Raw genomic sequence first — 20,787 nt, forward strand, 5'->3', positions numbered from 1 at the left:
AGTAGAGCAAAAATGTTGAAGTCCATTCATAATGTGGGATACTGTCACTGCAGTGCAAGGTACTGATGCTGTCATTGTAGAGAGATAACACCTTTTTCTGCACCATATTAGAGAAATGGAAGGTGGAGAATGTTCAATTACTTGTTCAGTCATTTGATTATTTTTTTTAATCCTGCGGATGTTAAACATGTATTATGTTCGTTAGTTCATAAAAGTGAACAAAAGTGCTTAGTAACTGAAGTGTCTGTTCTGAATTTCTTACAGAACTAGGTAGTGAAGCAGATTTGGCCCCTTTGAAAGTAACATCAGTTCTTAATTCTCCATTGTGGAAACCTGTCTTCAGGCATCAGATGTGTCCTGAGGCAGAGCCAGGAGCCAGTGAAACCAGCAGAGGACACCGAGATAAAAAAGAGGTACTTAGGTCACTGCTTTTGTTTTATTGGCTTTAAATCTTTATGTATCACACGGCTTCCTCTGAACTTAAACAAGAAAGCACAACAGCATAAAGAGCCCATGCAATGTTTGTTTGCACTGGGTGTTTTAAATATCAAGGAGAGAAACTGTTGTTCTGTGCCCTTTTGTTAGTTTCCAACTGGCAGTAGTTACAGTGCCAATTAGGTACTGTAGAAACAGGCTGCCACAACTTTTCAGGCTGCATTACAATGAATGTGTTCTAACATTCTTTTCAGGCTAGGACCTCTCACCAAGATGACTGCCGTAACTTTCTGCTCGACTTTGCCAAATCAGATCCTGCCCAGGATTTCAGTGGGCAAAAATCTGAACTTTTCAAGGGACTTGTACAGACATGTAGAAAACAGACCCCAAGGACGGATATAGTTGCTGGTTCTGCTGTTGATCAAGCTGTGAACTCAACATTTGCTGCTTTGGTGTATCTCACTCCAGCTTTGTATGAGAAGCTTCAGAAATATGGTAACTCTAACATTAGACTACCTTAATATTGAAGGCTGTCTCTTCATTCAGGTTATAAACTTTGAAAAAAATCAGTTTAATGAGAGATCTTTTATAAAGATGTTTTGTCCTGTACAAAGAAGACATCTTTTAGGCAGATTAAGTAAGCCTTATCTAAAGAGCTTGTGTTTTATTAATATATGTTTTTTTGTCTTTAGAACTGAGTCCAAATATTAATAGCCATTCAAAACCACTGATTAAGCCTGATTATAAAGGTACATTGAGAGAGTAGTGATCTCCTCTGTTTGCCTCCCAGTAATCAGCAGTTCTTAAATCATTTTTTATCTCCTGGTATATTTTCTGAAAAACTAGCATCAACTTGCACAGATTTTTAAGCCTTGGTTGTTGGGGAGGTGTGAATTACCTCCCATTAAGTCATACTCTGGAAATTTACTTTGGCATCCTCAAAACAGGGTATGCCTTTACATATTTTAAATAAAGGGAAATATATTGCTTGTAACTTGTAGAGCATACTTTATTACAGTTTTTATATTTTAGTAGATAAAATGATGATCAAAGTGGTTACTGCCTTTGGTCATTTTCTCTGTCTGACAGTTGATATAATTTTCTGAGTAAGACTGAAAACTGGTAACTCAGGTAACTCATTTTAGTGAGTGAGTAAGGTGTCTGTCTTGCTGTCAGTAGGTCCATCTGTCCTGGCCTTGCTGGGGCAGACCAGTTTCAGGACCCAGGCTGAGATGTGCCGTGTCAAGTATGGACAGTTAGTATGTAAAGAATGGGGAAAAATCTAGTAGAAGTTGGTAAATTGGAGAAAGAAGACCCTTAGCAGGAACATCTCTTTCTCCATAGTAGTAATCAGGCTAGTTTTTATGGAAACTATTATGTCACATTTAATTTTTGTAAACTGATCTTGAAAGTCTATTCCAGAAATCCATAGCAATAAAAAAAAAAGGGAGGAAGAAAATGATGAAGCTGTACAGATATTTGTAATTAATACCAAGCAGCTTTGCTTGTTCTCATTATCAGTTTGCATTAGTAATATTTGCATATAAAGGATGAGGTTTTCATTTTCTGTGAATGCAGGCATCCATTTTGGAAGAGATGAGAAAGATATTTGTAATTTAACTTTGCACCTTGACAGAGATATTTGCAGTTAATGTATTCAAGGTGCAGGAAGGTTGGCAGGTTTTATTTGTTATTTTCCTTACAGGCATAATTCCAGATATTGACTAAGAGACAAAAGCTCTAGCATAACTTTCTAGTTAAGTAGTCAAGTTATGTAAGAATTGAGCTGTAAATAAACAGGATTCTTCTTTCTCTCGTTTCCAGTCAACAGTGGAGGCAAGGTGCCTTTGAGTGATGAGTTTGCACAAGTATATTCCCTGGCTGATTCAATTAGAATCTGGATGGTAAGATCACTCAGGAGGATATCTATTAATGTTGTTTAACCTTCAATATATTGCAGTGCACTGTTACGGAGTAGTGTGGAGCTGTGTTTTCTATGAGATTCTAGGTCAAGTATTCACATAGGAAGAACGTGTAGACTTTCCTAAGCTTTGGACTTAAATATTTAAATACATTCCTACATTCCTCTCCTTCTCTCAACTCCAGATGTTTGAGCATGAGTGAACACTGAATTGCACTCAGAATCAGTTATCTTTGTTTTAGCAGGTTTGTGTGTTGGTAATTAGGAAGGTTCTTGCATAGCAGTAAGAGATCTTTGAAGATACAGCGTAGAAATAAACGTCTTAAACATCATTCTCACCATTCTGCAGCCCTTACAGAGAAGGAAATAATTGCATCTTTGACAAGCAAGTAACTGGCTGCAGTTCAGGATATGTTCTTTGCACACAGTGTTCCTCTAAAACATAAGGCTCATGTCAAGAGCTCGTGTCAGCAGCTCACAACCTGGTGAGAGGTGTCTGCGTCATCACCTGCCACTGCACAGAGCCAAACTTTTTGGATTTCAGTAGTCTGCAGGAGGTTCTAAATGTTAACAGCTGTGTGGCCTTTGAGAACAGATGATTTAAGTCTGTTGCCCATTTAAGTGCACAGGGAAGGGACAGTGTGACAGGGAAGGGCTGCAGCTTACAAACTGAGCATCTTGGTACAAGGCTGTTACCTGCTCTAACAGCTTAGGTGCTGCTCTTATAGTCTGTTTTGTTCTGTATTGGAGAATAGTAAATAACATCATCTGCTCCTGAGAGTAAATGCCTTTAATGCAATGCAATCTTCATAGTGCCTTGCTGTATAGACGTATAGGAAGAGTCATGTTTTAACTATTGTAACATCCTGTCTGCAGTTGGAAATGAAACAGAAATCCCTGATGGGTAGGGGGAATGATACTGAGGAGAAGCAGAGCACAGAAGCGAGTGAGGTGAACCCAGAAACTCTTGGTAAGTGGTGCCTTTCCAAGTGCTTGAGTGTTCCAGGTGGTTTAATAAAAAATAACCTTGAAAATCTTGGTAATTACATTTCTGTAAGAAGTAAGTTAGTGACTTGGGTTTCTTTTTAATTATTTAGGAGATAAATCAGTGTAAGCTATGTGAGCTGAGGTTGCGTTTTCTTTTCAGAAAATAGGAAGTTGTATAGGGAGTGCCTCATCACTTAGATCACCTGGTTCTGAACTTACAGTCATCTATCTTTTGTAAAAAGTCATTACTACATCTAATGCCATGACAATAACAGCTGATTGTTATTAGAATGCATTCATATTGTCTATTGTATGCTTTGTGCAGTTAGCATTTGGAAATCTAGTATTACATAACTATTAGCATCATAATCAATATGCTAAGAAAAAACACCATTTTCTGTCTCTCTTGACTCAGAAGAAACAAGATAAATCACGTCCTCCTAAAAAAATAAAAAATAAAAAGGTAACAAGTTTGGTGCTCTGTTGTCATTACTTCAACTCTCATTTTCTGTCCTGCAGCAAAACTTTGTATGCAGAAGAGCCTTCTGTTACTGAATTTTTTGCCTGTGAGAGTGAAGACGAAAGGCTCAACTTCAGACAGCTTGGAAGCCCAAGATGGTGACAATGTTCACCAGTATGTCATTGATAAAAACCAAAGAAAAAGTTCTGTTGTGGAAACAGACTTCCAGGCAGCATACTCGTCTTCCAGTGGAGTAACTCGTTCTGTTTCAGTAGAGGGGGAGCCATCAACACAGTCTAACACTAAGACTAAACAAATCCCAGACCCTCTCCAAACTGAAGAGGCATCTGCGTTTCATAGTAAGCCTTCTGAAAATACAGCTTCACAGCAAGAAGATGTATCATCACCTCCTTCCACTCCTACACGAAAGTCTCAGTTCAGCCGTGGAAGACTAAGGCTGCTGTCTTTTAGATCAATGGAAGAGCCAAGAGCTGTGCCTACTCTGAAGGAGAAATATCCTATATTGAAAAACATATTGGACTTTATTAAGGATCAATCACTTTCCCATGAAAGGTGAGCAGGTTGTAAACGTTGTCAGTTATAAAATGCTAAAACTTGTCTTCACACCTCTTCAGCTAGAATGAAACACAATTTAGCTGCAAGGCAAAATGGAAGAGAAGAAGATTGTACTTAAACAGTTTTTCAGATTTATGTATCGAACCTCAATTGTCTCCAACCACGTAGAGGCTTGTAGAAAGCAGTATTTCCTTTGGTTCATTTCTGTCATGTAGAGCATCTAGAATGTGAAGAACAATTACATGACTACTACTTATATTTCTTCCTGTAATCTGTTTCTCAGAGGTATTTTGCTTCCTATATGCAAACAAGGAAGATACAGTCTATCAGTAGAGAACGAAATCTAAACTAGCTGCACCTTTCATTAAATTACATAGCATTCTGAGAGTGTAAATTGAAAGATACTTCTGGGATCCATTATGGTCTCTAAATTTGAATCAGTGCAGGAAGTGCTGGATTCCATTTGAAGCTTCATCATTCACTCTAACTGATATTAAACTGTATTAATACTTCGGTTATATGAGTCACTACAGTAATATAAGGCTGCTGAAATGGAGTTTAAAATATGGACACTAATTTCTTGAACTGTGACTTTTTTTTTTGTCTTATCTTAAGCAGGATGTTCTGAAAACCTCATTCATTTGTTGTTGTTGTTGGTTTTCTCTAGTGTTTTAAGGGTTCTTGCTTTGAGAAAATCTCAAGCACAGAATATTTTGGAAGTGCTCAAGACAATCCGCCGGTGCCTGGATTCACTTGGACAGCCCCACTGTTTTCATCCACCCTGTGTGCTTTTCCTTTTAGAACTTCTGGCCTGTCAGAAAGATTTCACAAAGTGAGTAGTTACTAGTCAAGTCTCAGCCACGTGGTATGTTGGAGCTCTTGTGTTCTTACAGTCACCTATGCTGAAACCAGTAAACTGTTGTTGCTCATTATTCATATGGGTGTTTAAAATGTGATATGCAGATTAGCTTTTACCCTACTGTGCATATCGTGCACATTTTATTACAAAAATGAATAATTATTTTCAAGTGGGACTCGGCTGGAATTACTCAAGTCAGTAGGTATCATGTGGTTGAATCATGGTTTGAATATCAATATATATATAATATACATCTTTACATTTCTAACCAGATCACAGCAAACAAAATGATTGTGGGGTCTGGTTATTATTTAAATTCTCGTCAACTTGTTTTCTTTCACATCCAGTAAAGCAGTAGCAATCTAACCTACTATTCTGGGCTGGGTACTGGTATAGGGTTCTGTTACTTTCCTTTGAAAGTGCCAGACTGCCTTTTAAACAATGCTGGCATCCTTTCCATGTGCAGCAAGAGTTGAAAGTATTGCTTAATTCTTCAGGATGGATGAATCACGCTCATAAGATGTGACAATGAATTCTAGGGTACTAAACTGCCCCTTCAATTTCTAGCTACTTTGGAAACTTGGAAGGCTGTGGTGCTGAACTGCACAAGGAGATTCGGGAGTCCTACTATCAGCTTGTATTGTTCCTTGTAAACTCTGTGAAGGGATTTAGTGCCATTAATGACAGGTACAGCACATTTCTCACCTAAGTAATGTGAATTTTTTTTTCTTATTTTCCTTATCTCTTCTCATTTGTTGTTTAATGCCTTAATGCAAAATAAATCGTGCTTTACTTATAAAACTAAATGAGGAATTTTGATCTTGTGGATAAAAATGCAAAATCACGTTCTTATGAATACTGAGCATGAACGCGAAATAGGTTTATGGTGTTAAAACTTTGGCTTATTATGGCATTTTGTAGTTATAATTTAGCCATGTGTTTCTGAAGCTCAGGAATAAAATACTAGAAATAACAAAGTTACTGCAGAATATGTTGGCAAGATTGATGCCACAAGAAGTATCGTAATTCTTCATCCACACTCTCGCTTCATAAGCTTATGTTTTGGTAATACTTCCATTAGAAATGTTGGGTTTTATAGCCAACTGTCATTGAGGAACAAGAATTATTGAATATAGCATCCATTTCCCAGTTAATGTCTTCCAAATCCTTTGTCCAGTATCACATGGAAGTGGCAAACTTTAGGGTAGAGGTGTCATGTTTTGTTGTCTCGTTTTGATTTTAGATCATTACTTCCTGCCTTATCCTGTGTGCAGACAGCTCTCCTTCACCTTTTGGATATGAGTTGGGAACCAAGTGATCTTTCCTTCTTTGTTGAGATTCAGTTACCACAGCTCCTTATGACAACATCACAGGAAAACATAAGTATTCATGATAGTGTGATCTGGTGAGTCAGGAAGAATGCAACCTTTACATGGTATTAATTAATTCATATCATGTTTTTTTTTTACCAAGAAAGATTCCTGAACTGGGTGTTGGAGCGAGCAGTAAAAGTATTAACTATTGAGTATGGCAAAATGTGGCTAGTGCTGAAGTATTTTAAGAATTTGTCATAGAGGCAAGGAAGAAGTGTCTATGTAGTCATTTATTAATCCAGTGAAGTGAAATTCTCACAATACTGTTTTGGTTTTCTTTTTCACTTGTAGCACTTTGGTTTAAAAGAAACAAACTGAACCTATCCCAAGCCTACTTGTGTTCAAATTTAATTTTGAGCTTGCATTTCTTTTAGTCAATGGAGCGAAGAAGATGAAATTGCAGACTACAAGCAAAACTGTGAGTGGATGGATGAATGCCAGGACATAATGTTCGAGAGCTGGTATGAAAAGATTGCTCAAGCTGACCCAGAGAAGCAGAGAAAGGTGACCTCATGATTTGCTTATTTATTTGTAGAACGAATAAACTAGGAGGCTTTTAAAAGCATAAAGGAGAGAAAGGCATCTGGCTTAAATTGATTTGTCACGAGTTGGATCCCTGGTTGCCTGTAGGCCTTCAGAGGTCTGAAATGATGAAGAGATCCCCATTGCTGTTGGCTTTCTTTGTTTGCTTTGTGTTCTGCTTTCTGCCTAGGAAGTGCTTTCTCAGAACATAATAAGTAATCCATGTCCCTTTATTCCCCTAGATGCATATGTTTGTTGCTCGTTACTGTGACTTGTTAAATGTGGACATATCCTGTGATGGCTGTGATGAAATTGCACCGTGGCATCGCTACCGCTGTCTGCAGTGCAATGACATGGATTTATGTAAAACTTGCTTTCTTGGTAAGAATCCTTTTTTTTTAAAAAGCTCCCTTAGAACTCTGTAGTTGAAGGCAAAGCAGCCTCTTTTCATTTTGTGTTATTTAATAGAAGATTTTTCTTTTGAATGTTTTAGAAGCATTAGGCTTTTCTTTTCCTAATCTGAATGTGAACTTGAAATTAAGAAATCCTTTATCAAAGAAAAATTTTCAGAGAATTCTTAAGAGCTTTTTCTGTAGGTGGAGTTAAACCTGAAGGACATGAGGATGACCATGAAATGGTTAACATGGAGTATGCCTGTGACCACTGCCAAGGAGTCATCATAGGTCGGAGAATGAACTGCAATGTGTGTGATGACTTTGACCTTTGCTATGGATGTTATTCTGCTAAGAAATACTCTGACAGGTATTAAATGTGGCATTTTTTTTCCTCCCACTTCCCAGAAAAGTGATAATTAGCAACTTAGTACGGTCAGTCATTCTAGTATCACTTCCTACCAGTTTGTGTCTGACATTGGAACGTTTAATTGATGTCCTTCAGTGAAATATAGCAAATGTAGGACCAGTTCAACAAAAGTTTTGTAGTTTGCAAACCAGCCCTAAGCTCTGAAGCAACAGAATTGCAACCCTTTTCTGGCCATGTCTGTGAAAGCTGAAGAGGGAGAGTTAGCCTCCCTGGATGGGGGAACAAATACAGTGCCGTGGTTTGGAACATAGCTTTCCATGTTTTGACACCACATATCTTCACAAGGTGTATTTGTAGAGCAGGAGCTCTTGGGGCAACTCAAGTTCTGTTAAACTACGCTTTGTTTCAGTGGTTCCACAGTTTACAGCTCTTAAAGGTCTACAATTTTAAACTGTGGGATGTGTTGAGTTTTTCATAGCTTCCTGTGGAGGTATTTAATGTCACTACATTGGTTGTCAAGAATGCGTCTGCATGTCAAACTTCAATATATCATCAATTTTTCTTTCAGTCACTTGCCTACTCACAGCATCACAGTGTATCCAATGGTGACGATTCGAATCAGTGACCGACAGAGACTCATCCAACCGTATGTCCACAACTATTCCTGGCTGTTATTTGCAGCTTTGACTCTCTACAGCGCGGATCTGGCAAATGGGGAGGAAGTAGAAGGAGAGAAACTAGATTCCCAGGTCCTTAGTCACGCCAGAGTTCTACAACATCAGTGCATACAGCTCATAGGAGACTGTCTGATGAAAGCACAGCAAGGAAAAGGTGAGTGAGTCAGCTCCTCCCTCGCTGAAACAATGGCTTCTAGCAAGCATCAGAAAAGTCTGTGATGGCTCAGTTTGAAGTTTCCAAAGGAAAGGGGAAGCTACTGTGTACTTCACTGAAAATAATTGTTTATGCAGAAAGCAAAGGCAGAATAGTGTCATTCAGGGTCACTGAAAACATGAAAAAATAGGTGCTTAAAATTAATAGGTGCTTAAGAAAATTAATTTCCTGCTTAAATAAATACCAAAGACATTTTGGCAACTCCTTGAGTTTTTATTTTTTGGGGTTTTTTTTCCTTTTATATTCTTTGTTATGGATGTTGTGAACAGATCAGCATAGCTTCATGTTCTGTTACTGATGTGATCCTGACAGTTGAAGGATTTGAAGGAAAGCAAACAACTTGCTGCAAAATGCTTTTTGTTCCTCATTCATTTGCAACAATTTTTTAATCTTATTTCTAGTAAGTTACTGGGGATGATGCCCCTTGGTCTGGAACTGAGGACTTCTGTGAACTACTTCCGGATACTTATCTGTGATATGCTAAAGATCTGTGTAGAGTTTATCCAAAATCTTACACACAATTTAAAATAGATCTATTGGCATTTTTTTAACAGCCCTAGTATAGCTGAAATACCATCACCACACACTTATGCACACTCATTAATTCATCTGTTTTTAATGTAGTTTTATTGTACAAGTATTTAACTGATCAGACATTTAAAATGAAGTTTGCTTTATATAACTCATGCTGCTGGAAGGTAGCCCTGATTCTTTTAAATATTAATCAGAACTTCTGCCCTGATGGCATCTTCATGAGGCAAAAAACATCACCACCTGTTCACCACAGAATTATTAAGTGTCTGTACAAAAGTAAGGGAACGTGGTGGAAAACATCTTTTTGGTGGAGTTGTACTCAACAGTATTCTGAAAGTAAGTGTGAGGAGAAGTTTACAGTTCTGTTTCAATATGTTTCAGTTCTGCATTTTGCCCATCTTGCCACTCAAAAGCTAAATGGGGTTTGTAACTTCTCTGCTTTCAGGTCTGAAAAATTTAGCTCTCCTCTGCATGTTGCCAGAAGGTGAATCCTTCTCAGAGAATGACACTGCTGCAGTCAGTCCTCCCACAGATGGTGCTCCAAAAAGCCATATTGGTGATAAAGCAGGGAAGGGGAAAGATGAGAAACCAAGCACAGGCTCTTTTATGCATAATAATGTAAGTACTCATTGTGTGCAGAAGCCCTGATATTAATTAGCTGTGTGACTTTCAGAAGTGAAATGTCCTATTCTGGATATGTAACTGCAGTGATGGAGAGTAACAATTTCATTTGTACTTAAAAATTGGGGGGGAGCAGGGAGAGAATGGTTGCTTGGTGTGTTATTAATTAAATCCAGCCGATGAAATCTTGATTCACAAAAATGTTGGAGGAAAGGGGCAAAGGACATTTCTGAAAGGATTGCAGTCCCCCTCAAATTAGCACTATGTAGATATGAAAAAAGACATCTCCAGCTTTACATGGTGTATAAAGCTATGGCAGTGTAATAACCTTATGCACAGAGGTACAAGCAGAATAGGGAAATGTAGCCACTGAATATGTGTTCTTAAGACGTGTATATATCCAGAAATTGTTAACCAATGCAAGGTTTTGGTATCCTAGGAAAGATGTTTGTCAAGTGCAGATTACTTGCTATCCCTTTCCATGGTGTTAATGCAGGTATTAAATTTTGTTTTGATCTTCCAGTACCTTTGTTTTATTTTTAGGGGCAAAGAGACACTCACCATGAAATCCAGGCTCCTGCAGGGGATAAAGTACAAAAACATGGAAGTGAAAGTGATCATAAAGCTGTCTCTGTGAAGGAAGCTGATTTGAGACAAGATTCAGAGTTGTCCCTGGAAGATAATGTTACTCCAACAGGTAAAAGATCTTCTCCTTTCCTCTGTAATGGAAACACCCATCCATATGCAAAGTAAACAACTGTACCTTTTTTTTTTTTTAATTTCTAACCCATTTTTGTGTATTTGCAAATGTCTTTAATGGAAGTGAGCTATTTGCTTTGTAAAAAACCTGCCAAGCATCCTGCTCTGAGCAACTGCTCCCTTGCAATCTGCTCAAAGGCTTCTAGAAATCAGAGTAGGGTTCCAGTGATAAATATTCACGCATGGAAATGATACTTCCTGTTGAGCTAACACAGTACTCATGTGGTCTTATGTATTCAGAGCCAGAAGATAGGAGCTTTATCCTATTAATGAGCAGTATTGTTAGAATTATGATAAGAAAATGAATCTGTCCACAGAACTGTCCAGTATACACTTTAGAATGAATCACAGAATGGCTTAGGTTGGAAGGGACGTTAAAGGTCATCCAGCTCCAGCCCCTCTGATGGTGTGGATAAATCTCTTTACCTGCTATCTTTAATACACTTCCATAAAGGTTTATGAAATTTTATTAAAACAAATTCTTAGACTTTCAACCACATCATTTAAACTGTCCTTTTTTTTTCCTGATAATGTAATATTTTTTATATTTTGTTTTAATCTGAAAAGTAGATGACTGCATTTCAGAGGACTCAGCTCAGAAACAAGCAGAGAAGGTTCTGATACCTAGCCAGGAACAAGTTTTTGCTGAATGCTCTCAGAAGAGGATCCTAGGACTGCTGGCAGCTATGTTACCACCTTTCAAATCCGTGAGTTCTTTTTTACTTTCAATCTGTGTCATTTACTATATGTTACAAATCACACAAATAAAATTCACAGCAAATTACATGTTATGGGAGAAGGGCCCTTCTTGCTTAAACATTGCAAAAAGCAGTTGTCAGAATCAGAATGTCTTAGGCCAACTCATATTGCTAAGGAATGTAAGGCCTCGATCCCAGGTGAGGGGAAAAGGAAGGGAGTTGTCATTTATATTTACAGCAGCCTGCCTTCACCATTCAACACCTGCAAACTTTAAACCTTCACCTTAGGTTTACATGTCACGTTTTACTACTGAATACAGTATGTACTGTGCCTTCTTTCAGTTTTATGGGAAACTCTGCTACGGAAAGTCCTGATGCTGTATGGAGATCTGAGATTTGCAGTTTTATGTTAACGTAACGGAGGTGTATGGGAACCTAGTTTCTCATTTCCTCCTGCCTCATTAGAAAGGGCATTATAACAGAAGATTTTGTACGTGCTATGACTTTGATTAAATATCTTGTTTTCTTTCCCTGTCCTACTGAGATTTTTCTTTTTCCCTAGGGCTCTACTATGTCTTTGATTAACCTGGAACAGATACTGCCACTGATGTTTCAAGTTGTCATCTCAAATGCTGGCCACCTAAATGAAACCTACCATTTAACACTAGGACTGCTGGGCCAGTTAATCCTGAGACTGAAGCCTGCAGAAGTAGATGCTGCAGTGACTAAAGTCCTTTCAACCAAGCATAGTTTGTTTGCTGCAGGAGATGTATCTACAGTGCCAGAAGGCTGGAAGACAACTCATCTTCTGTTCAGTTTGGGAGCTGTGTGTTTAGACAGGTGCTCTTTTAATTCAAACCTATTAGTTGCTCTCTAATGACTAGCCTTAGTTTTGTTTTGTGTGTGTTTCATGCATGCAGTTGGGTTTTTTTTTTTTAGCAGAAAGTCTGTCCACCCTGTGTAAGAGTATTAGAGATTTTGTATAGTGAAACTGCACTGAAAAGAGCAAGGAGGGGCTGAAAATATGTTCAGTGTTGAAGATCTGGAGAAAACTCTTAAGCGCTCTAGGATTAATATTGTGCTTGTTACTTATGGCAGTAGTATTTTTCATTGTGGTTAAGTATTTTAGGGAAGGTTCAAAAACAAATAGAAAGGCATTTAAAAGGCAGACTATCCAGAGGAACATCTCAGAGGAAAGAGTTTCTTGAACACCACCTTGAGAGCAAGGAGACAAGCCTCTCTAGATTACTTCTGTAGTCCACAGAGAGGGCAGGTAGTTCTGTGTGTGGGAAATAGACCACTTGCTGTTGTGCAAAAAAAATATCTTAAGCTCTAAACTAAAATTAGGAATTAGAGATCACAACGTTCAGGCAAACTTTGAGTTGGGTCTGTAAACCTGTGAACAAAAATAGAATGTTTATGCTCTAATGATGAAAAGCAAAAGGGAATTCATTTGTCAGCTGCAATGAAAGCTTCAAATATTTGGAAAAATACAGTTGTATTAATGCTGTGAAAGATACAGCTATGACAGATTAACAGCAATACGATGTCTGGGAGAAAAGTAGTTCCAGGTAAGTGTGGTCAGCCATTCTAATCTGCACTGCTCTTGCTTTCCAGTCGTGTAGGTCTGGACTGGGCGAGCTCCATGGCAGATATTCTTCGATCTTTGAATGCTTCTGCACAGTGGCACAACGTCATTGCTGCTTTCACTGACCATTGCATCAAGCAGCTTCCTTTCCAGCTGAAGCACACCAATATCTTCACTTTATTGGTGCTGGTTGGATTTCCTGAGGTAGGTGGCCTACCTGTAGCAGAAGAAGCAAAATTAGTCAGAGCTTTTAGTTTTCTGTTTCTATATACTACAGATCTATTTTGTGAGAGACATCCTTTGTAAACCCTTAAAACATGGTGCATGTCAGAGCTCACATCTTTCCACCTGAGCACAACTAATGTTTTTCTAGTGTAGGCTAGTGTGGCTGGGTTTTCTTTGCATTTCCTTGGATACTGATTCAAACTATGATGAGGAAACCAGCTTGGCATGTTTGCGTATCAAAAGGGATTTTTTGTTCAAGTGAAACAATCTCTTTCTTACATCAAGATGTTTGTTGCAGTTTGTTTCTATGAAGAAACGAAAGCTTCATAGGAGTTACCATTCTCTGAAGATCAGGAAGCAAATTGTTCAGCTAAAAAAACATGAGCAAATGTAACTAATAGAAAGGATGACTGTGCATTTTTAAATGAGCATTCCCAATCATAACTGAAATTTCTGCTGCAATTTCAGGTGCTGTGTATGGGGACTCGTTCTGTGTACATGGATAATGCTAACGAGCCTCATAATGTGATCATCCTGAAGCATTTCACTGAGAAAAATAGGGCTGTTGTAGTAGACATCAAGACACGAAAGAGGAAAACAGGTCCTGTCACCTTCTTATTTTATCAAGGAATCACAGAGTTTTTCCTTAAGGTTTCTTACAGATACCCAAAAGCATGTTTTTAATAGAAAACTTTATGCAGGTCTGCAGGGTTTGAGCTCTGCTACATCTAAGTTGTTGAATTTTCTGCTCATAGGCTAAACCAAACTGTGAACTGTTGTGAAGTTTATGGAGATCTTTTATTTTTAAAACTCTGATATTTGTTTTTATTCAGGAGAGGATTTAGGGAACTGACAACCATTTTATTAATTGAGTAATCTCAGAAATAGGCCTGTTGATTAAGCAACTATATCTGTTCAGAGGTTTGCTTATTGCTTTTTAAGTAGGTTTATGAGGGATTAGATGTCTTAAAACAACTGCAAATTTTAAAAATGCACATGCTACTTCTGTGTAGCCAAGTGCTGCAAGCTAATTAGAGTCCATTCTATTCCTTTTAAAACTATATTAAAACCATAGGCAGCAAAACCATGCCTGGATGTTGATCATGTATGAACCGATGCCATGTTAGCTGTTCTTCATGGGTCCTCTTGGAGAGTGTGCCAAGAGAGCAGGCCTAGCATCTTTAGTGGTCTGTTTTATGAATCTGGTTTTGCTCTGCTTTCCTCCAGCCTGGAAGAGCATTTCAGTGAAAACAGTTTGATAGCCCTAAAGATTGAGACTAAAAAGTCAAGAGAATTATATGATATGAAATAGCATATCCTTGAAGAAGAGACTTTGGTTAATCTAGAATAATCCATTCTGTTAGCTATTTTGGTGCCTAAAGGCTATTTTAAAATAAAACAACAGATGCTGCTCCCTGGGTCATTGAGAGTTTTCTTCCTGAGTTTTGCCTCATTTAAATGATCCATCTAGCTAAGTGTTTAGCAGATCAGTTGACTTCCTAGAACCAAGGGTTTTCAACCTGCATATACATGACCTAATGTTGTGAAGTTAATAAAGCAACAGTTATCCTAAGATGTGACTACTGAAGTTGTTTAAAAGACACTTGGAAAAACCAACAAACAGATCTACTTTTTGATAGTGAAAGAAGATTTTAATGTGGAAGTTGGATTTTTTTTTTAATTATTTTACTTTTAATTATTATTTTCTAAAACTTGTTGTTTTGAACAGTGAGATATGCAGGATTTATTTTATCCTATCAATTGCAGGTCAGACTTTTCCCTGTTCTATTTGTATAACAGGACACTGGCTGATTTGTATACTGAACTGTGTATGTTCAAATATGTACAGCCAATCAGCTGTTGCCAGAAAATACCTATTACAAAAGTAGTTTCTTGACCACTTAGTGAGTCTGAAGTAGTTTAAGTACAAGGCTGTAACGTGGCCACAGCAAAGCAGGTGAGTGGTTCTTCTACAGTCTTGTTAATCCAACTCTGGTTATTAGTGTGTACTTCATAGATGGGTTGTGTCCATGTCTTAGCTTACTAATGTTTACTGATATACAACATTTTAAGATGACTGTGGGGAATTGTCTCTTTTCTCTCTTGTAGTGAAAGACTACCAGCTGATTCAGAAATGTGAGCAAGAAGGCAGCGATTCCCAGGCTCAGCTGAGACAGTACCTCCAGCACTTTGTTCTTATATGCACACATCTTTTACAAACCACCATAGACAGCAGTTATGCTGAAGCAGTGGAAGCAACGTGGGTCTTGTCACTTGCTCTAAAGGGGCTTTACAAAACACTTAAGGTATCTTCTGCCTGACATGTAAAGTATAATAATAGATCAATGCCAGAATCACATCACAGAATCATAGAGTGGTTTAGGTTGGAAGGGAACTCAAAGATCATGTAGTTTCAACCCCCTGCCATGGGCAGGGCTGCCAGCCACTAAATTGAGCACCAGATCTGGCTGCCCAGAATCCCCCTCCAACCTGCTCTTGAATACCTCCAGGGGTGAGGCATCCACAGCTCTCTGGGCAGAATTTGTATTGTCCGCCTCAAGGGCAGCTTGCATATTGACTAAGCATATGAGGAAACAAACATGAGTTCATTTTGGACTTGGTTCATTTTGCCTGTAATACCTAACGGACTGAAGGTCACTTGTCCCTTTTCTTGTTCCCGAAGTGTATGAAGAAGGGGGTCTACTTAAAATAGACATCCAATTTGTACTGTGCATCTGAATTATATTTCTTTTCCAAGGATACAAATGAAAATAATTCCTACCATAAACAGACTGTGGTAAGTCCCTGTAGGCATTGTGATACATTGTTCACTTACTTGTTTATTTATTTGTGTGTAGATTCATGGTTTTAAGGAGGTCCAAGCTGCCTTTCTTCAGTCAGGTTTACTCAAGCTTCTTGTGAAGAAATGTAGCAAAGGAACTGGCTTCAGTAAGACCTGGCTTCTCAGAGACTTGGAGGTAAAGCACTAAGTTACCTTTTCTAAGAAGCTGGGCTTCACACCATGCCATGAAATGTTAATAGCATTGCATTTTCCTTTTATGAAGAAAATCTCAAGAATGTTCATAATGAGCCTTTATGAAAATGTTCAGTTTCTGTGTCCCTGGATCTGCCTTTCTCTGTTCTGTCTGTACTTGAAATAAATTTGCAAGATAATCATTTACTCGGTTCTACATATCTATGCTGTTCTTGCAAATTCCATTCTTCAATTCTAAAGAATAATACTGAAAAAAAAATCAATTGTATTATTAACTGACGTGAAGTATTACAGCAGTGCAATATGGGGGCACTCCTGTGGGCACGTGCTGCAGTTGAACATTCTGAAAGAAGGGTGAAAGTGATTCAGTCATAAGTTGTGCTTTATCATAGGTATGAGGAGTGTGTATGTGCACCACCAACTTCCTGGTGAGAGTCACCTCTGCTCAGTTCCTAAGCATCCTGGGGCTTTTGATGTTCTGAAATGGATAAATGACAATCTTAAATTAAAAAATCAGTTGTATTTGTAGCAGCCTGGGAGGTGAAACTCATTTGTGAAGTGGAAATCAGTTTGAATTTGTGTTGTTGGAGATGTTGGGGCTTTTTTGTTGTTTTTGAGGTGCTTTATCTTTTTAGTGTAGCTGGTGTTAAACTGTCCAGGTCTTATAATGTTCTTATAAAATTTTGGTTGCAGATACACTAGTAATATCTACAGCTGTCACACCATATGCTACCGTTTTCTTTGTAGATTTTGTCAATAATGTTGTATTCTTCAAAGAAAGAGATCAGTTCCTTGGCTGAACGTGAAGATACTGAACTGGAAGAAAGGGAACAAGATCAAGATGTGGAGCAGTCCATTGTTGGTCCTGCTGATGTAGAGCAGAACAAACTTGATCCTCTGGAGGGTTTGGATGAAGCCACCAAAATATGCTTCTTGGTACCTAAACTTATTTTCCACTTGTTGGATGTTACTATAGATTTGCTAGTTACATAAAATACTCAGTTGTTTATCTTGCTGGTTTTCTTATACATTTGTATTCTACAGATCTATGATTTCAAGAAATAGAAAAGAGAGAAACAAATAGAGTTTTGCACTAGAACCACAGTAATTAGCACGATATATTTTTCATTTTTTCTAATCCAGACATTATTAAATTCATTAATTCTCTACCTACATGACAAGAAGAAAGTAATAACTAGGTCACTCGTAAGGAAACTCATCCTTCTTTTTCCCCTGTAATCTCTTGTTTTGTTTTGCTTTTCCTTCTTGCTCAGATGACACACGATGCACTTAATGCACCTCTCCATATTCTACGAGCCATGTATGAGTTGCAAATGAAAAGAACTGATTCTTTCTTTCTGGAAGTTCAAAAGAGGTATGTGAAGGACTGCATCCAATCCAAAAACAAAATTAGTAGGTGCAAGTGGTAACTCACTATATGGAAGATGCTGAATAGAAGTTGGTCCAAGGATATGACTTGTTTCTCATGGTGCAAATTTAGGAATTGAACTCCTGATAAGTTTTAGTTGTCACCATCTTCTGAAATATGTTGCATGTTCTTTCAAATAAATAACTCCTATATGAAGATCTACTATATCTTTAGATTATCCTAAATGAGGAAGAATGAACAGACCTTCCTGTGACTTCTAATAATAAAAGCATGTCTTGGAGCCATCGTGTTCCTACAGAGATAAACAAGTTGATGTAAGACCTTCTGCTTGTTAGAACAGGGAAGCTACTTAACATACAGCATGCCAGAAATAGGTAGAGTTTAATTAATCTTTTTATAGCAGAAAGTAAGAAGAGTTTTAATTTGTATTTCTGTTAATTTAACTGTCATTAATTACCAAATATATTTATGTATTTGTTTTTTGGGTTTTTTTTTTTTTTGAGGTTTGATGGAGATGTAATTACGACAGATGAGAGGATCCGAACCCTGGCTCAGAAATGGCAGCCCAGCAAGCGTTTGAGGTTGGAGGAGCAGAGTTCAAAAGCAGTAGATACAGATATGATCATCTTACCATGTTTGGTGTGTATCTCCCCTGAAAGGAGTGGCTTTGAAATAGTCAGATAAGGCGTTAAGTAACTTCAACTTTTTTCAGTAAATCCAGAGATAGATATCTTTTTTTTTTCTTTTTAACACTTGAAGTGATCTGTTGCTAATGTTTTATGCCACAGGTGCAACAAGAATCAAGCAAAACACAAGAATCCTTGTGATTCCTTCCTTAAGGAAGTAGGAGAACTTGATTCTCTGGTCAGAACAGATTGTGATAGCAGACTGTAATTTCCTCTCCTTATACAGGAGAGATTGCATCTAATTGCTGCAAGTTTATATGGTAGCTGTTATTGTTTTACCATGTTATTGCTATCTTACAGTAACTTCAGCTGAACAAGGAAGCAGTGTTGTGTTGCAATGTAGATGCTTCACTTGTAAGCTGAGGTTTTGCATTCGGTGCTGTGGTTATACAGCTTTTTACTTCAGTTTGGGTGCTGATTCCTGGCCATGTGGCATCACCAGCACAATAGTGTATCAGCTGCATTGCAGACAGGATTGAGGGCTTGCTGAAGTCATTTCAAGCAATTATAAGAAAAAAATTTGCATGTTAACAGCAGTTAATACAGGGTTCATCAAATATCCAGCCCTGAAAACACTTCCAAACCTGAGGAACCTAATGTGCTAGCTTTAAATCACACTTGGATGCAATGATCTCTGAAGTCCCTCTCAATTTATACCATTATGTGATTGCATGCTGGGGTCACAAATGGCGTGGTACTGCTTTACCTTTGTAACTCAGCTTAAACCAACACTTCAGGTTAGAATTCATACTGGTGTTTCTGATCACATGTACAATCAGAAATGTATTGGTTTCTTGTGAGGTCTGTTGGCATAAATAAGTTTTTTGAGTTCTGTCCTTGTCGGTACATGAGAGGGGTCACAGTTTGTGCTCCTTGATGCAACTAGATTGTAGTGTGTATAAGACAAATTAATATGTAAATTCATCTTGCATCCTGATGGACTGGTTAGATATCCAAACAAAAGGAAGTAATTTTTTGAGAGCCCATTTTCAAACTTTTTTTTTTTTGCAGTCAAAGCCTGTACTCTGTGATAAAGCAACAGAAGAAACCAATCCAGTTGCCCAGAAACTGATAACTAACACAGAGAGTGATCTACAGCTTAGTTACGCCAAGCAGCGTCGCACAAAGAGTTCCATACTCTTGCACAAGGAGCTGGACTCCAGAAGCAAAAAGGCTGTGAGGGACTACCTGTATCGAGTAAATGAGGCAACTGCAGTTCTCTATGCCAGGCATGTGCTGGCATCGTTGCTGGCTGAATGGCCAGATGATGTGGCAATAAACGAGGAAGTCCTGGATCTTAGTGGCCCAGCCCATATGACATACATACTGGACATGCTTATGCAGCTAGAGGAAAAGCAGTTATGGGAAAAAGTAAGTGGATTTCACTTCTGCATGCACACAAGGCCTACATTCCATTCTCTGACTAACAAAAATATGTACAGTTCCTTTTTTAAACTATATAGAAACTCCAAAATTAAAATCAGTTCTGAAAAAGTAGTTGGAATCTGTCGGTGTCTTAATGTACTGATTTTTGTTACCAGCAGTTGAGAAAGCTGGCTCCTTGGAGACAGATCTGTCATTTATATGGGGAAATAAATCTTGTAGAGAAATTGGTCAAATAGGCAGTTCATTTTGAAAGCTGTTTCTTGTTAGATCTCAGTGTGTATATTGTAATACCTGCAGCTCCACTGATGGGCTGACTGTTACTGTGGTGGAAGTGATCTTGGAGTTATAATAGAATGTTGTAATGAAAATGTCAGCCAAATGCTTCACGGCAGACGAAGCGAATCAAGTGCTAGAATTCTTCAAAGAAGGAATTAAAAATAAAACAGAAGGCATCAGCACACTGCTGAACTGATAGTGTGCTCTCATCTGGACTGCAGCACGCTGCCTGAATCCCTCCATCTCATTTTATAAAACAACGTAGCTCACCTGAAAGAGATCTGCAGAAGAGTGGCAGGGGTTATTGCAGTCATGAAGTAACTTGTATGTTAGGAACCAGCTGGTTTTCTTGGTTCCAGGGGCAATAAGAGAGGAGTAATAAAAATTCTGTTCCTCCTTCTCTGTAGTTCTGAAGCCATGAGCAGCATAGAAAAAGTAAACAGCAAGTCTTATTCACCGGCCCTCCCGGTAAGAAAACAAAGGAGTGTCGGATTAAGGTAGTGAATGGCAAGTCCAAAACAAACCAAAAGGACTGGGTCTTGACACAGTATGTCGTTAGAATTGGTGCCACAAGGTGTTTATATAGGATCAGAAAATGACAGGATGAACTGAATTCTCTTAAAGCATATAAAATGCAAAGGCATGGCCTCTGATAATAGCATGGCTATTCTCTGAAATAGCATGGCTATTCTGCAAGTTTGTAGAGGCAAGGAATGCCTCTTCAAGGAACTGTGCTGCATACTTGCTGTGTTTTTATACTCGTTTTTCCAAAAAATCTCCTAGTGGCTGATTTGGAGGCAAACTTCTTGGCCTGAGCTTGCCTGCCTAGCTTTATTGGAAGAG

At 38.2% G+C, this 20,787-nt stretch overlaps 1 protein-coding gene across 3 annotated transcripts in view; it reads left to right on the forward strand.

The window, feature by feature from the left end:
- Nucleotides 1–20,787, forward strand: part of ZZEF1 (zinc finger ZZ-type and EF-hand domain containing 1) — a 54,304-nt gene that overhangs the window by 23,987 nt on the left and 9,530 nt on the right. The window contains exons 25-48 of one of the 3 annotated variants that reach the window (XM_065731725.1): nucleotides 265–413; nucleotides 690–930; nucleotides 2,260–2,339; nucleotides 3,233–3,326; nucleotides 3,863–4,376; nucleotides 5,047–5,211; nucleotides 5,806–5,925; nucleotides 6,482–6,643; nucleotides 6,986–7,115; nucleotides 7,376–7,514; nucleotides 7,730–7,895; nucleotides 8,464–8,726; nucleotides 9,766–9,938; nucleotides 10,485–10,638; nucleotides 11,271–11,407; nucleotides 11,961–12,238; nucleotides 13,016–13,190; nucleotides 13,680–13,812; nucleotides 15,321–15,517; nucleotides 16,070–16,189; nucleotides 16,954–17,142; nucleotides 17,481–17,581; nucleotides 18,100–18,235; nucleotides 19,294–19,653. In XM_065731725.1, coding sequence (XP_065587797.1) covers nucleotides 265–413; nucleotides 690–930; nucleotides 2,260–2,339; nucleotides 3,233–3,326; nucleotides 3,863–4,376; nucleotides 5,047–5,211; nucleotides 5,806–5,925; nucleotides 6,482–6,643; nucleotides 6,986–7,115; nucleotides 7,376–7,514; nucleotides 7,730–7,895; nucleotides 8,464–8,726; nucleotides 9,766–9,938; nucleotides 10,485–10,638; nucleotides 11,271–11,407; nucleotides 11,961–12,238; nucleotides 13,016–13,190; nucleotides 13,680–13,812; nucleotides 15,321–15,517; nucleotides 16,070–16,189; nucleotides 16,954–17,142; nucleotides 17,481–17,581; nucleotides 18,100–18,235; nucleotides 19,294–19,653 — 4,376 coding nt within the window. Of the gene's footprint in view, nucleotides 1–264; nucleotides 414–689; nucleotides 931–2,259; nucleotides 2,340–3,232; nucleotides 3,327–3,862; nucleotides 4,377–5,046; nucleotides 5,212–5,805; nucleotides 5,926–6,481; nucleotides 6,644–6,985; nucleotides 7,116–7,375; nucleotides 7,515–7,729; nucleotides 7,896–8,463; nucleotides 8,727–9,765; nucleotides 9,939–10,484; nucleotides 10,639–11,267; nucleotides 11,408–11,960; nucleotides 12,239–13,015; nucleotides 13,191–13,679; nucleotides 13,813–15,320; nucleotides 15,518–16,069; nucleotides 16,190–16,953; nucleotides 17,143–17,480; nucleotides 17,582–18,099; nucleotides 18,236–19,293; nucleotides 19,654–20,787 lie in introns of all 3 variants that reach the window. The other 2 variants (XM_065731726.1, XM_065731724.1) reach the window with 2 other exon arrangements.

This window comes from Cyrtonyx montezumae, unplaced genomic scaffold (genome assembly GCF_038088225.1).
Source record: "Cyrtonyx montezumae isolate F1298 unplaced genomic scaffold, pur_monq_1.0 scaffold_15, whole genome shotgun sequence".
In the NCBI taxonomy this organism is placed as follows: domain Eukaryota; kingdom Metazoa; phylum Chordata; class Aves; order Galliformes; family Odontophoridae; genus Cyrtonyx; species Cyrtonyx montezumae.